At 35.8% G+C, this 17,582-nt stretch overlaps 1 protein-coding gene and 1 long non-coding RNA gene across 2 annotated transcripts in view; one reads left to right on the top strand and one right to left on the bottom strand.

Annotated features, from left to right (window-relative positions):
- Positions 1-407: 407 nt before the first annotated feature.
- LOC116099000 lies at positions 408-4,378 on the bottom strand. Its single transcript, XR_004122036.1, has 3 exons — positions 4,324-4,378; positions 2,351-2,467; positions 408-1,168 (listed from the first exon to the last, which is right to left on the bottom strand). It is a non-coding gene; the product is annotated as an uncharacterized LOC116099000 (long non-coding RNA).
- The window catches only part of Mmrn1 (multimerin 1), a 40,632-nt gene continuing 25,289 nt past the window's right edge, over positions 2,240-17,582 (top strand). The window contains exons 1-3 of the mRNA XM_031382061.1: positions 2,240-3,259; positions 12,675-12,794; positions 15,250-15,356. Coding sequence (XP_031237921.1) covers positions 2,676-3,259; positions 12,675-12,794; positions 15,250-15,356 — 811 coding nt within the window. The 5' untranslated portion in view covers positions 2,240-2,675. The remainder of the gene's footprint in view (positions 3,260-12,674; positions 12,795-15,249; positions 15,357-17,582) is intronic.

Raw genomic sequence — 17,582 nt, forward strand, 5'->3', positions numbered from 1 at the left:
GTCTCTGTCTCTGTCTCTCTGTCTCTCTGTCTCTCTGTCTCTCTCCCTCTCTCCCTCTCTCTCTCTCTCTCTCTCTCTCCCTCCATCTGTCTCTTTCTTTCTCTCTTTCTGCCTCCTTCCCTCTTTTACTTGTCTCCCTCTCCTTCCCTTCCTTCTCTCTTTCTCTCCCTTCCTTTTTCTCTCTCTTCCTCCCTACCCCTCCTTGCTTTCCTCTCCCTACTTTTCTCCCTCTCTCTCTTTACCCCTCTCTCTTTATTCCTCCTTCAATAAAATCCCTTTCTTTACAGTGTCCTCAAGAAATAATATACTGAGTTTTCTTCAGTCCAGGAGTTTTATTTTTCTTAATTTTTAATGCCTATTAATAAGTCTCAGAAAGCACAATTTGAGGTAGGGGCTTTGATGATTTCTGTAGTGTTTAATGAATAAGGACCGATCCATATACCAGCAAGGCATACTCAGGGGAGTTACAAATAGCAGAGCTTAGCAGATCAATAATGACATGCTAGACCTTTAGCCTATTGATCACAAGGTCACTTGTAAGCCTGAATGAATACAAGCACAAATATCATATGAGTCAATATCTCACAAGAGGCTAAATGCATTGCTTATTACCATCCAATCTGATTACCATTTGTTAAGCTAGTTGGTATCACATATAAATCCAGGGCAGGAGCTCTTTGCCACCAACACTCACTGCAGCTAGGATCAGGTGGTCTTCTTAAACCACAGAAGCAAACAAATACATAAAATGAAAGGAAACAGCATGCCGCTGATCTGTATTTCAAACATTTGGAAGTTTCTGTTCATCTGTTTCTACAAATTCTTTTATCATGGACATTGGATTGTACTTTTAACTAGTAATGATCTCTTAAAGTTTTTCTGATACTATTCTTCTATAAACTCAGTCTGTTTCCTCCTGTCCTAAGCAAAGCTCCTATCAAATTTGCTTCTTATGACTGAAAACGAAGTTCATAGGGTAAAATTTTGCAGTTTGGGCTTCTTTTGCTTCTATGGTCCCGGCTGGAAACAATTTCTGGATCATTCTGTTTTGAAATCCATGTCAGAGCCAGAGCTGCTACTTCCTGCATCTTGATTTAAATCAAACTTCATCTTACAATTTCAAGGTGGTCAACAATGCCATCATATAAATCAGTGACAAAAGTGGAGGCTGAAAAATGAAAGAGGTATTTGGTAAATCAGAGAAAATTATGCTTTATTTCAAATGCTGGTGTCCAGTGCCCATAACTATGAATAATAACACATATCTGTAAAAATTTATAACAACTAGGCAGAAGATCTCTAGTTCCCCATTCATATATATAATATAATATATGAGAATATATTATATATATATGAGTATATATATATATATATGTATATATATATATATATATATATATATATATATATATATATATATATATATATATATATATATAACCAACATCATAACAGACCGCACATAAAGTGACCCTGGATCGGATCATCTTTTAGAATTTTAGTACCTGAGAGAAAGTTCCTCTCCTGGAGTTGGAGCCTCATAAATGATTGAATAAATGAATGTGTGAGTGATGAAGACTGTAACAATGTCAGTTTGTCTAGTATCTGTTAGGGTTCCCTCCCAGCTCTCAACAGCTAAATTCTTGCAGAGACTTGCTGGGGAAATGAATTCATATTTTATAAAGTGTGTCTCCTAGAAAACAACCTTAGCAAACATTTTCTATTACCTACAACTCACCTCCAGCTCTTGGTTTATAGCAATAGTGCAGCATTAAATATGATCTCATTTAAATGACTTTCGTGTTTCTTCTTTGATTTTTCAATAGCAAAGTCCTGATTATACACTGTCATTAACATATCAGAGGTAAAATGTACAGACAAACTACTGATAATATATTATTATTTATAACTATATATTATTACTAAATACCACTATTGTCACTGAAAAAAACCTTTGTAAGATCAAAACTTTAAGTGGATTTCTGCATGGCTTTATAGTTTCAATTTTTAGACTTCTTGCTTTTAGTTATTATTGAGATTAACTTTAACTAATGATCCAACCAAGACATATTTATAAAATACATTCTTCCAGTGGTTCAGGAAGAAACACAACAGTCCTAACAATTGTGTGTGTGTGTGTGTGTGTGTGTGCACGCGTGCGTGCGTGCACAGTGAACAATGTGACTTTCTGGGTGTGGCACAATGGGAAGAAAAACGTGACAAAAAATCTTTTCTTGATTTCCTGATGCACTGGAACAAAACACTAAACTCTTTCATCGAGCCTAAGGAAATTCTACTCTCCACTGCCAATGGGAAGTTTCCTTCTAAAGGCAGAGACACATGAGCATACCTGTGAAAGGGAAAGTTGCTTCATGGTCCCTCCTGGCTTTTCCTGCTGATAATTGTTCGTGTTTCCTCCTTTCGCCTCAGCTTCTCGGAGGTCCTTCACCACATCCATTGATCCATCCTAGGAGGGTCACAGATCGCAGAGCAACCACAGAAACAGGAAAACGAACTTCCTGAGTACACTGCAAACACAGAAACCTGTTTCCTCTGCGCACATCAAATGGTCAAAACCCAATTTTAAAATGTTCAGTATGGAAGTGGCTATCAGAAAGGCTGGAAGAACTTCGTCTCTGTATTCCACATGAATTTTTGTGACTAAATTTACTGCCATGCAGAGACTAAAGTTTCTTGTCCTGCTTTCTATTTTATGGGGCAGGGTCTTCGGCCTTACCAACACTCAGCATTCATGGACTGCACCTGAGGATGAAGATTCCTCACTGACTCCGAATTCTGCTTCAGCTTCTTTAAGTGAAATACTGAGCCTCCAAGAGCTCTCGGCCACTCAGAACCCCTCCACTAGGGATCCTGCAGCTCCTGGGAGACCTTCTGAAGACATTCTCCTACAATCATCACTGCAGCTCTCCGATCCAAGCACACCTCCCGAGGGGAGGAGAAACCAAACACCTACACCCCTAGAGAAGACAGGGACAGAAGTGGTATCCCTGCCTCTCTCTCTCCAGGATAAACCCAGCATCAAGGCCAGCCCCGGAGCAGGGACGGTCGTGCTTGCTAATGCCTCGTTGAAATTCCTTCAGAGTTTTTCCAGAAAGCCCAATCAACAAGTAGTCTCCCCCAAGTCGGCTAGAGACGTGGGAAACAGGTCTGCAAGAGCAACTTACCTCAAGAGAAGTTACAACAGCGGAAATCAAAGACCCAGCTATCAAAAATCCAGTTTTGAAACAACTAGAGGGAAGTAAGAAACATTCTGTTCTTGTTCTGTCTCTGACTATACTGTCTATGAGTGAATGCTACAAACCTCTCGCTCTCGTAGAGTTCATAGTTCATAGTTCAAAGATTCATAGTTACATTGAGTTTCAAAATCTCAGTCAGAGCCTTAGGGAAGAGAAGGGAAGAGGACAAAGAGTTGAAATCTCTTCACTTTTCCATTTGTTGTTGTTCAAGATGAGGGGCAGAGGGGCACCACCAAGGCACTGGGAACCACACCCACATGCCATTATGAAAAGATATCGTGAAATTTTCACTTAAGAGAACTTAGAGGTTCGTAGCTCATAGAACAGGTGATGAGGAAATCATGTTCCAGTTTCCCAAAGGGTCACACTTGTCAGGAGCATGATGGGTCACAAAGCCTGCTTTTCAGCTTGATTTAGGATGACAGCAGTTTGCATTGTTGTAGTAAAATAAAATTAAGTTTAAATGAGCATTGTAAGAAAAGTCTCAAATGGACCCAAAAACAAAACACGAAAAAAAACAAAACAAAAAATGAGGCACACCTAAGCAAAGGAATGTTTTCTTCTCATATGATTCATTCATCTGTGTATTTAGAGGCATAAGCCAAGATGTACATAATTTTACCCATGTGAAATAGCTTCAAGTGCCTAATGTCAAGTTAGACATTACACTAATAATACAATAAAATTTAACTTAAAAATAGTAGTTCATACCTAGCGTGAGGAGCAGGAGGCAAGGAAATTAAAGTCATCACATTTGAGTGTCTGAGTTTCTTTAAGTCAAGTCTGTTTATTAATAGAATTTCAAGGTCATAAGATTTTAAAGATATACAAGTAAGTATAATTTTAGCTAAAAATTCACTTAGAATCTGGAGTACCCCAGTTTAACTGTGAAACACATGCTACCTACCAGTCATGTTTATCTTGGATGAGTAGATGTTCCATATAGCAGCTAAGCAGCTAAATATAAACATCCTACTTAGTAAGAAGTTCCCAATTAAATAAAAATGACAAATGGTATCTATTGAAAATCTTTTCTAAATTGCTTCCATGCATCATTTCTACTTACCATGTTTTATTGGTGTCTGTAATTCAATTTTCTTTAATTGCAAAAGAACTCCTGAGCATTTATAGGAAATGATCATGGGCTTTTTATATATCTGCAATTAGGGGAGTTTTTTTATAGGATAGGAAGTCAATAAAGCAATAAGACAATTCAACTAAAAAACCACTTAAATGAGTGTGTAACATTGTATCATAATTAAAATTATTGTTTAATGTTCTATAAATATTAGACTTGACATTTAATCGGCATTAGACTTTGAACTAATACTTGTTATTTTGTCTAAGACCCTTGCTCTCAGCACTTGGGAAAACTTATTGATTTGAACATTATTTATGAGTGTCCATTACAAGCCTAGCACTCTGCCAGAACACACAAAGAATTTGAATGTCCTATCTATACATACTTGTGTTTATTATAAAAAGCAAGTATCAATATACCTATTGAATTTCCCCAAATTCAATATTTGTTTCAAGAAAACCACATATGAAATAAAAACAGTTGAATAGCAATTTACCCTTTGGATTCCCCAATGAGAATAATCAAATTGTTTCTGAAGTAAAGTAATAATTGATTTAGAGAGTCTCTTGTTTGCTGTCCTGGAGAACTTGTATTTCTCTTTTAGCAATCTTCTCTACTCAGTCTAAGTTACCCTACTCACTTGGTCATCCAAATGACAGTAGTGTGAGAGAAAAGCCAGGACTCTTCTCTCTCTCTCTCTCTCTCTCTCTCTCTCTCAATATATGAAGACCCAAAGAAGACTTGAGTTGAAAGAACATTTTTGTGTTTTCATTTGATTAACAATGATGACAGCAAACATTTATATCACATCTCTGTGTGTGTGTGTGTGTGTGTGTGTGTGTGAGAGAGAGAGAGAGAGAGAGAAAGAGAGAAAGAGAGAGAGAGAGAGAGAGGGAGAGAGGGAGAGAGAGACTCAGCTAACCATTACTTATAACAATAACTCCATAACAAAGGGAACATTCTGTCATGCTGTCATGGTGTCTTTCTGGACAGGTTAAATAATTGATTTAAATTAATTTAGTTACTACATCTCAGGGCGAAGAGATGAGCTGGCTTCAGAGGCTTGGCAGCCAGCTCCATTAGGGCACTCCCTCAGCAGGAGAGAAGCCATCATCTTAACTGGGAGAACAGAGCAAGTGAGTCTCCAAGGACTCTTGGCTGTCTCCAGAATGTATTTCAGATCCCTTACCCAGTTACTCATACAACCTTGCAGTGTCCCCATGTTCATCTTCTATCACTTCCAGCCTGTCCAAATTTTAGTTATTTGGTTCATCGGATGCTGGAGCTTCCTTTCCTCTCTATTCAGATAGCTTGGTGTTTTCCAGATATCTATTTCTTTCATACCCAATGGCAGTCTTCCGAGGCTACTAGGCAGCCCCTCTAATGGCCACTGTAGTTCTCAGTCTTCTATCGCCACACTTACAACAGATAATTTATTTATTCATTTATTGAATGTTTGTTTGCCTGTTTGAGACAGGGTCTCTCTGTGCAGCCCTGGCTGTCCTGGAAGTCACTATGTAGACCAGGCTGGCCCCTAACTCACAAAGATCCATCTACCTCTGCCTCTGAGTGCTAGGATTAAAGGCATGCACCAACACTGCCCAGCTCAGAGAAAGATTCTCACAAAGAAATCATGGTCTCTTTGCATGTAGGGACCCACTTTGAGTGTTATTTAAATCTCTGTTATGCATGACGAATAACCACATTTTGTTCTGTCCTGGCTGATATGGCATATGTAGGAAAGTGAATAAAGGACATGAAATATGAAGGTTCATGTGCGAATAGAGCTATTCTCAAAAGTATTTCTCAGTGAGAATGAACATTAAACATGCCATGGCTTTATCACTCTGTCATGTTTGCAACTGAATAATAATTCTTAGTGAAAAGGAATACTTGTATCTATGATAGGCTCTTTTCTCCAAGGTTTGTGTGGCTTATTTGTATCTTGCTTGGTTCCCTTTTAGCACTCTGGGGGCTGTCAGCTACATCAGATCTGTGGTTTCCTGTCTGTCAGAAGGGGTGTTTGAAAATGACTGAGCACATTAAAATAGGCACAAAAAGATGAAATTAGAACTGGGGCATTTCTATGTAGGACACACATTTGCTGGACACCAACATGTCCTCAACATTGTGATCATGCTAAAATTTAGTGACCAAAAATTCCTCCATGCTGCACCCAGGGTACATAGTGACATGTGTGAGGAAGAGGTCTAGTCCATTGTGACCACACCTTGTCTAATGGGACATGTGTTGTTAACATATATGAAGCCAAAAAGAGGAAATTGGAGTAACTGAGCTAACCATTCTGGAGTCAGGAAGCCTTGACTGGTGATAAGAGATGGAATGTGATGTACAGCCAACTGTTTAACTTCACCTCCACTCCCACCCACTACAAACAAGAATCCCAATTGCAGCCATCTTAGTGAATGCATCTGGTTCTGTAAACTAAAGGTTCAGTAGGTCCTCTACATTTTCCTCTCCTTAAAAACATTTTCTGATCTATCAGCAAGTCTCTTCTTGCTCTATCTCTATTATATTCTGGGTCACTCTGCTTTCCATCTTGTCCTCCCACCACCCTTCTAAGTCACCAGTCTCCACACATCAGTGTCCCACTCCTGCGACCCATGCTCCACATGGTGACAGTTTGTTTATTTATTTATTTATTTATTTATTTTTAATTATTTAAATGCATTTTATACAAAAAGCATATTAATAATATTGAATATTTTGAGAATCGAATAACAAATACAAATTTGTACAACTGTTATATTCATATCCTTTCATACCCTAAAAATAATGAATATCGTATACTATCCATAACTAAGGATCATATATCTAATGTTGAATACTAAATTGTTTCAAAACATACAAAATATCCTTTGGGTATTAAGCATAGTAAAAGATCATAAAATATTAAAAATGAATCATTAAGAAATATATTCAAAAGCTCTTATATGGTACCACCTGACATAATGAGAAAGAATTTTTTATTTTATTTTATTTTTTATTAGATATTTTCTTTATTAACATGTAATATGATATCTCCTCTCCCAGTTTCCACTCCGAAAAAAAGAAAAAAATAAATAAAATAAAAAACCCTGTTCCCTCCTGCTTTCCTCTGCTTAACAACTTACCCTTTCCTGATTCCTGGCCCTGGCATTCCCCTACACTTGGACAGGGAACATTCACAGGACCAAGGGCCTCTCCTCCTCCTATTAATGACAGACTAGGCCATCCTCTGCTATACATATGCTGCTGGAGCCATTAGTCCCACCATGTGTACTCTTTGGTTGGGGGTTTAGTCCTTGGGAGCTCGTGAGAAAGTATTTAAATGCATTATATATGTATACATTATCTAACAATCAGTTTACTTAAAAAATATTATCAGTGTATCTAAGAGAGAAATTATTCTATCAGTAAGTATATTTTAAAATTTCAAAATAGCAAAAACTCTTTGAAGTTAACATTAAGAAAATGCAAATTTCAAGCATAGTGAGAAAAATTATCAATAATATTTCCATGATGTTTGTAGAACATGATTTTAATATTTTCAACTGTTAATATTCAACAGACAGAATAATTATTTAAAGATATATTTCATTGTGATTTCTCCCTTTTCATTTCTGATTTATTAATTTGGATACTATCTCTGTGCCCTCTGGCTAGTCTGGGTAAGGGTTTATCTATCTTGTTGATTTTCTCAAAGAACTAGTTCCTGGTTTTGTTGATTCTTTGTATAGTTCTTTTTGTTTTTATTTGGTTGATTTCAGCCTTGAGATTGATTATTTCCTGCCATCTTCTCTTCTTGGGTGTATTTGTTTCTTTTTGTTCTACAGCTTTCAGATGTGCTGTCAAACTGCTAGTATAAGCTCTCACCAGTTTCTTTTTGAAGGCACTTAGAGCTATGAGTTTTCCTCTTACACTGCTTTCATTGTGTCCTGTTCATTTTGGTATGATGTGCCTTCATTTTCATTAAATTCTAAAAAAGCCTTTAATTTCTTTCTTTATTTTTCCTTGACCAAGTTGTCATTGAGTAGAGTGTTGTTCAGCTTCCATGTGTATGTGTGATTTCCATTATTTTTGTTGGAATTTAAGACCAGCTTTAGTCCGTGGCGATCTGATAGGGTGAGGGGTTGAAGTCTCCCACTATTATTGTATGGGGTGCAATGTGTTTGAAATGCCAAGTGGGAAGCTCTAAAAACCTAAGCAACATTAAATGGACTTACAGTGTGTGTGTGTGTGTGTGTGTGTGTGTGTGTGTGTGTGTATGTGTGTGTGTGTATATGTATGTGTGTGTATATATATACATATACAACAATAATAAAGAAAAAGAGCCCAATAATTTGAGAGCAAATTGTAGGATATAATATGGGAGATGTTGGAGGGAGGAAATAAAAGGGGAATAATGTAATAGTTACATTTTAATTAAAAATAAAATAAAATTTTAAAACACAACAGAAAGCACCACAATATATGAGATGAAGAAGCGGGAACATCATAGGCAGGAGACAACATGGAGAAAATGCTATGCTTAGATGTCAGGAAAGAGTAAGTGAATCAATGAGATAAACCAAGAATACTAAAATCTTTCAAGAGACTGAGATTGGAAATCCACAAGAAAAGAACAAAACTATGTCAAGAAATTTCTGGAATATAGGGCAAGACAGTTTTCATGGTTAGGTAAGTCATCCTGACTGAAAACCAAGAAAGAAAATTCAAACTAAAAGTGAAAAAATAGGTCAAATGGATGTTAGTGGCACCCAAGGCTATAGGTCACACATTTTCCCAGAGCCCACAAAACTCATTCTAAAATATATCATGTTTTATTCCATAAAAGAAGAATTTTTTTAAAAAAAGCTTAATTCTAAAGCCTGTTGTGTAGTAATGTATCAGTTTGATACTAATGTAGCTGTTTCTGTACAGAAAGCTTAATAGTGTGATGTGTGTCACAGTGTTATGAGACTAACATATTTGGGACACATTGATAAGGACTTCAAGGAAACGGTTTTGTAGTTATACATATATACTCTGCATATAATATATGTAAATAGCCACGTCTCCCTTATAATTACCTGATAAATGCTTCTTAGCTATAATTGATTCTGTGTTCCAAATCAATAATTTCCAGAAAACACATACAGAAGGCTGTCACTAGCACTTATGCTTGATTTAAATGACAGAAGGTAGCTCTCAGGACAGCATTCATATTCAAAATGTCTTTACAGTCATGAGAAATTAGGAATACAGGTGTTCTTATCATCTTATACAGTATTTTATAAGGATTGTATTGGATAAGACTGAGGGAAAAAGTCAGTTATCAAAGCTAAATAAATTTGAAAGAGTGAAATGTCATGGTTTTTACTACTCATTAATGAGAAGACTCAAAGAAATTCTCATAGTGTGAACAAAAGAAATTGTAAAAGTGAAGAGCATGGGTTTACAGTTAATAAGACAAGGGACACCACACACACACACACACACACACATACACACACACACACACACGCACACACGCACGCACACACACATTTGTGGCCAAACTGTGACGTGACCTTTTAAAAGGAGATTATTCCACTTTGCAAAATTCCAGAAACACTAAAGAATGTTTTCATCTTGTAGACATACAGATGTTCTCACTGTGTTTCTGTCAGTGAAAATAAACACTACAGTGTTTCCTGCATTTTAATATCTCCTATTATTTATGGACTTTTATTACTTTTATATTTCTTGTCACAGTTTGTATAAATGTATACATTTAAAGTTCTAGAATTAGACAAGTGCTTATTCAAACTGGATAATTAAATAGGAAACTTCTGTATTCCCACACCTTTTCTTTTCTAATTATAAAGCCATAAGTTAAAAATATGTTATTTAGGAAGGCATGCTGAAAGAGTTAGTTGGTAAGAAGGACTACTCAGTTAAGCAGAAAAACAGACATCACACAGCTAACATGCATTGTCTGCTGCCTGGGAAAGCCTGACCTCTGCTGGACCAGAAGCCCTTTGCAACATTCTGCTGAGGTCACATTCTAAAGAAAACTAGAATGAAGAATAAGCAAACTTGTGTTATTATTTTTCTTTCACACATTCATTTCTGGAATCGGATGAGATATACTTTAGTCAGGTTTGACTGTGGCCCTTTAGGAATTCACTGAGCATCTTAGACATTCTTTGAAAACTTCGAGACTTTCTTTTCACTAAATGTTTATTATACCCTCATCTTTATCCCTCTCACCCTCTTCAAGAACGCAGGTTATGTAACCATTCAAAGTGTTCACATTTGCATTTCTGATCTTTAAATCTGCTGCTCAGCGTCAGATGTTCTTATGGCTCATCTAGTGCATTGGACTTACTTTGTTGATATCCAGAATGCTGGTACACACTCTATTTGGGGTTGACTATACAGGCTGTGTTGCTTTTTAATTAAATACTTATCAATTTTAATTACTGCTTCTAATTCCATCCATGGCATTTTTGATTCATTTAACTTTTTCAACTTACTGGAGTTTTGTTGCATATATCATCCTTATTTTTTAAGTGTTACTCTGGTTTTATTCATTTGACTTTGTGCTCAACACTTAATACTGTTACTCTTGCATCCAGGCTGTGTTGTCGGACTCAGGAGAACCTTCTGTTGACTTTCATTTTGACATTTCTGCCATTTCCTCATTATTTGAATTCTCCACACATATTGTATTAGTCAGGGTTCTCTAGAGTCACAGAATTTATGGTAGTCTCTATGCAGTAAAGGAATTTATTGATGATTTACAGCCTGTAGTCCAACTCCCAACAATGGTCGGCAGCAGCTGTGAATGGAAGTCCAAGGATCCAGCAGTTGCTCAGTCCCACAAGGCAAGCAGATGAAGCAGAGAGAGCCTTCCTTCTTCCAATGTCCTTATATAGGTCTCCAGCAAAAGGTGTGGCCCAGATTAAAGGTGTGTGCCACCACACCTTTAATCCCAGATGACCTGGCTTGAACTCGTAGATCTTCCAGTCTTAATCTTCTAGGATTCACAGCCACTATGCCACCACACTGTTAATCCCAGATGATCTTGAACTCATAGATCTTTCTATCTTAATCCTTTGGGATTCATAGCCACTATACCTTAAGATCTCCATGCCAAGATTCAGGTCGGAAACTTGTGTCTCTCAGCCTCCAGATTAGGGCCAGGTGAGCCTTCTAATTCTGGATTGTGGTTCATTTCAGATATAGTCAAGTTGACAACCAGGAATAGCCACTACACACATCTAACTATTTATTAACAAGAATCTATTTTTTATTTCCTTCTGAAGGTGTTCTCCCTTTGCAGACACACCCTCCTGAGCTGCGATGTGAAAACTTCTTCCAGCAAAATACGAGGCTATGAATTGGGCTCATGTCACACACAAAGAAGCACACGGCTGTATACTCCACTATACATTATCCAGAAACATGGTTTTTATAGATAAACATACCATAAAATACATATTTTATAAATACATACATATCATCTGAGACTCTGCTGTGTCAGAGACAAAACTGTGTAGTTACCTTATAGAATAATCCGGCTTCAGAATTCATAGAAAGCTTATGTTTTGCTTTTTAAGTGTCTGATATTATAGAGTTGTGACATGTTTGCATTGTACTTCTTCATGGATTCACATGGCCAACTGATTTTCCTTTGTATGAAATCTTAGACTGCTTCTGTTGGCTTATTTCAAAGCACATTTTTCTTCTTGTTTGCTACTTCAAATACGATCAATTTAAATTTGCTGATGGTACATAGAAATGTGTTTTCTACTTAGTGGAATATTAAATTATTTTCCATATATTATGAAGATATATGGTGAACTTAATTATATTGTTTGATTCTTAATTTTTTATTTAGAATATTTTGTTTCTTATTTACAACCATATCATTGGAATATAATCTACTTTTATCTTCCTTATTTATATTTCTACCACTTATTACATATTTCTGTCTTTCTATACATGATTCAATTTTGGCTTATTATCTTATTACACATTATCCAAAGTAATAGACCTAGGTCTGAGTCTTTATTCTCAGTACAAACACTTAAATTAGATATAAGAGGAGTTTTGGACTTTTGTCTTAAAATATTAAAATGCAGACTCTAATTTAATTCTGATTACTTTCCTCATGTATTTCTTAAAATCTCTTTGGGTACAGCAATGAATGTGTATTTTCTTTTCTGTATGGATATTAAATATTGGTCAATAAGCATTCTTCAAAGCATCTTATTGATATATCAAAGTAGTAGAAGTCTAAGAAAATGATTTTGACATCATTAGTACTAACAGTGAGCTTTTTCTACCAATAATGATTGTTCCTTCAGGAATTGGTGTGCTCATGTACATACCAAGTTATCCCCAACAGTGATACTGGACACTCATGGCTCTTATGTGCCAAATGGGAGAAGACCCTGTGGCTGGCCCAGTGGACTCTGTTCACAAAGGTATGCAATGTTTTCTAAAAATACACACTGTGCATGTGAACTGGAAATATATAGGCATAATAATCCCAGACACTGCATAGACTAAATACGTGACCTTTAGTAAATTAAGGTGTGGTTACTACTAAAATTTATGTTGTATTTATTTGCTTTGAGAATCATGTGAGTTAATACATTCATATACTTAGCTTGAAGCCTAGTACCCCTGTATTTAGGACATGCTAGCCTTCTGTTACGGAATCCTTCATTCCAAAGTCACTCTTAGAACAATTGTGTGATGTAGCCCACAAACCTGAACTTTTTTCATGAAATACATAGATAATTTAAAATATTTAGTAATAATTTTTTGTTCAAGGTAATAAAGAAGTCCATTTAGAACTTGGCTTGTATTTAAAATATAGAAGGCCATTATCTGTGATTGTACATGAGAAAGCAGTTCTATCTTAGTGAGCATGTTATTCATTACATATAGGATCATATTATATATTATTTTATATATACATTATATAAATACATATACAATTTTCATAAAATGTAAGGCTGAGCTCTTGATAAACTCTCTGAACCCAAATAGTGACTGTAGCCTGAGTAGAGATGTTCATAGAGAGCCTGCAATAAAAACTAGCACTGCTATTCAATCCCTGAAACTGATGATATACGAATTATCATACAAATAATTCAGGAAATGAGTCTGATGCATCAGCAATCCGGAACAATACACAGTAAGGATACATAAAATCCAGGTGTTTTTGAGTCTCCTGAGGACTGCGATTCATGGTCCAAAGAACTGAGCACATCTTAGGGATTTGTGAGAGCTAAACTGTGGCCCTGCTTTAAGCTCTTTTTCCCTTTGTGACAATTTTCTTGCCAAGGAAGGCACAGATAACATATTATTAAATCTTTGGTAATGAAAATATTACTACAGTAACCCTTATAGTATCGTTCTTCTGGGTTCAAGGTGAGTTCCTCTCCTGTTCATTACTCTTTTCTAAACCCAGCTACTTTATCCTTGTTCCTTTCTGGTCTTCTGTATCCATCTCAAGTGGGTATTTCCCTTCATTCACGATTTCAGTATTTATATAATAGTTGTCTGTTTTTCTTTTGTTACATCAACATTGCATGCAACAGACATCCAATCTGGTAGAGCAGGAACACTGACACTCAGGCAGGATTCAGCCAAGTTCTAAGTTCTAGAGTCAACCCCACAAACTAAATAAACTCTATCTTTCTTTTGTTCTGAGCTTTAGCAGTTGGGAGAGAGATGATGTTTCCTCCAACAGAATTATTTATTGGGTATGATGTATTCAAGTAGATGTAAGTGACTGACTTAGCATGTATTTAAGGTTGGAAAGAACCTTGTAACTTATTCTGCCATTGAACAACCTCCGACATGTTGACATATTTGTCATGCTACAGCAGAAACTGAAAACTAAGCAATGCAGTTCCTTCTCACACGACCCTTGAACAGGTAACAAGAGTCGACTGTGACAAATTTCAGGAGCATATCCCTTACACATAGAAGCCAGCTTAAAAGTCTAGCTCCAGCAATTTTACATATCGACATTTGAACAAGCTATTTTATCTGTTATTTGTATTCCTCAATAGACCACATTAGTTCTATTTTTATTATAGAAGTAATGTGGTGATTAAGTTAGATTATGTCTACCTGTATCATACACCTATTTGGTAAATACCACCTGTACAGTGGAGTGTTGTGGTTAAGAATAATATGTTATATCTTAGATTCACATACATACAAAGCCTATAATTAAGTTCCATTCATAAATTATATCCATTGATTTATTCAAATGTTGTAATTTATTCATTTTATTCTATGATTTCATTTTATAAATAGTATTTTCTCACATTCAAAGCCTCTTCTCTCTCTCTTTCTCTTTCTCCCTCTCACCCTTTCTCTCTCTCAAATATTATATGGGAGAAAAAAAGATTAGTATAATTTTGAATCTTGGAAAACTAAAAATAAAACTATATCAGCAGTTATTCTAATTCAACTTAAACTAATATAACTTATTTTACATGACTTGATTTATCTTCTGGAAATAAAGATCTTTCTAACTATAATCATTTTGTAAGTAATAGGAATAGAAATACATAAAAATATTCTAATGTGCTTTAAAGCTGGAATTAAAGTAAGTTCTAACCTAGATCTAGATAGAAAACATTATGCATGAAAAAAACTATCATATCTTTAGAAATGTAATGACAGATCCTAATTTAAAATGCCAGCAGTGAAACCACTCATGCTTTTGTTGCATATTCAAAAAATCCATTTAACTATTTTGAATATAATACTGAAGATAGATTTATGGTTTTATATTAGTACCAATACTAAATGGTTACTGCATTCTAGGAATCATTCTAAGTGCCTTATATTTATGACTCCTAATTCCATTTAATATGAAGCCAATAGTTTATTATCATTTGCTTTCTTCTCTAGATCTCAGAAGACATCCAATGCTGTCTATAGAATGCAGCATAAGATTGTCACCTCATTAGAATGGAGATGCTGTCCTGGATACATAGGGCCAAACTGTCAGCTCAAAGGTATATGCCAATAATAACATCATAATAACAGATTCTGAGAAACGAACTGCTTTGAACTGAGGAAAATTAGAGAGAAGCCAGACTTTAGGCCTATTGCTGTTTTAGAGCTGCCTGAGTATCAATCACCCACAGTCTCAAAACCTGCCCCTTCCTTGTTCTTCATGTTGGTTTTAGGAAATGAACAAGAAGATCTCTCCATATTATATATTCTTAACAAAGGCAAGCCTTCTAGAGATTATTGCAAATTCTAATTTTATATTTTAAATAAATATGACTAGAAGTCATATTTATAGATCCATATAAAATAATTATACAAGTCTTTGATTTTATTCCAGTTCAACTGCTTGATGTAATGGGGCTGTGAATGAAAGGAGCCATTTTTTTTTTTTAAAGCTGAGTCGTTAAGAGTGTTCTGGTGGAAGGCTGATCAAACACACAATAACCTGCTGTGACCTAACATCTATGCGACTATTATTTTGCTTTGGCTTTAAACAGGTTTTCTTTGAAAAATAAGATGTGACATCTGCATTCATATTTTAAGTGAATGAATATTACAGGAAAGGGCATTAGCAGTGCTGGGGAATTCAACCAATAGTGTAGGAGGCTGTGATTAAAAATTAATGTAACTGTGGAGAAACCATAATGAGTCACATTAAGAAACAGAAAATCATATAAGGGAGCTCTAATAATCATGCAGTTCAGTCAGGGATATTATTCATGGTTGGCCAACCCGTGCAGTGAGGATCTGTGGACAAATCTGTCACACTACTGTTGTCTCTGGGTCTGGTTTAAATCTCACAGATAACATAAAATCCGACATATTTTCAGGTGGTAGGATGACTGCTTTACCTTTTACAGAAAACATAACCCATGCTAAAAATATTTGGAAATGAGGTGATACAAAATATTTGAAAAAGTTCCAAATATGGTATTGCTTTGAAAGAACTCATTTTCATGAAGTGAGAAAATATATTTCAAGTGTTACAGTGCATTTGTTCCTTACCCACTTTTTTTTTTATGTTATTTAAAAATCTTGACAATAGTATTAAGAATTATGTTTCAGGTCTTCTTTTTTCTTCTTACATAAAGGATACTTTGATACTATTTATCCTATTATTATTTCTTAAAGATTAAAATATTGATTTGCAAAGTGTCTCTTCAGAAATGTAGGCAGCCATTACACACGCCATTGCACAGAATGGCTGACTGCAGGTGGCAGGGAGCAAAGCAATGTGTCAAAGCGTGTCATAGGCTCAACTGCTGGGAGCTGTGCATGCCCCACATTCAGCCTCATGTACTTGTTAATCGATTCTTAGTCATTATCACAGACTGCATACATGTAGATGAAAAAGAAGCTACAGAATTCCAGGGTAGTAAATACTAAAACAACAAACAAACAAACAAACAAAACCCCAAGAAATGAAACAAAGTGATAATTTGAATATTTGCTGTGTACGGCCACTACCTTCTTATGGGGATAACCAAGTGTTTCAATGTAAATTATTTATATTCTCTAGTTAATCCTACCTCATATTCTTCCTAGAAGTCACATATGGATGGCTTTAATATTAGATTTGCAGTTTACAATTCCAGTACAGTTTAGAAAACAAAGTCTCAAAAAAGCTTCAGTGATGACCTCCTATTATAGTCACTGAATTAAAGCTACACAGAAGGCCAGTGTCTGCTGATAATGCTGTTATGAGGAGGCACTTTTCCTATAGAAATATATGTGAAAATAAGGCCAGGATGGCAGGTTTGCCCAATTATTGTTGTACAGTCAATTCTAATGTAGATTTGATTACAAGAGAATGTCATGTTGCTCAGACAAAACCCTGGCAGTTTGTCTCTTACTTTTATTGTGGTCCACCAAAAACCTGAATTTTTAATCAGTGCAATTGATACTAGCAGCATCAAGAGCCACTGCTGCATGCTGCTCCTGAACCATTCTTCACTAATTCTTTCCTGGTTCACTTTTCCCTTCACACTTTCCCATTCTGATACCTACCTCATAACACCTCAGGCTGTCTCCCTGCCTATTGCACTTAATAAATGTTCCACCAGCCTTTCATTCTTCTACAGTGGATCAAGTTGTCCGTTAAGAATCGAGTGTTTGACAGCACTGCCTTTAATGTATCATGTTGCAAGCTTCCTCAGTATGATCAGTATGATCAGTATGACATACCCAATTCTTTTTTCTTTCTTTCTTTTTTTTTTTTTTTTTTTTTT

This window comes from Mastomys coucha, unplaced genomic scaffold (genome assembly GCF_008632895.1).
Source record: "Mastomys coucha isolate ucsf_1 unplaced genomic scaffold, UCSF_Mcou_1 pScaffold20, whole genome shotgun sequence".
Classification (NCBI taxonomy): domain Eukaryota; kingdom Metazoa; phylum Chordata; class Mammalia; order Rodentia; family Muridae; genus Mastomys; species Mastomys coucha.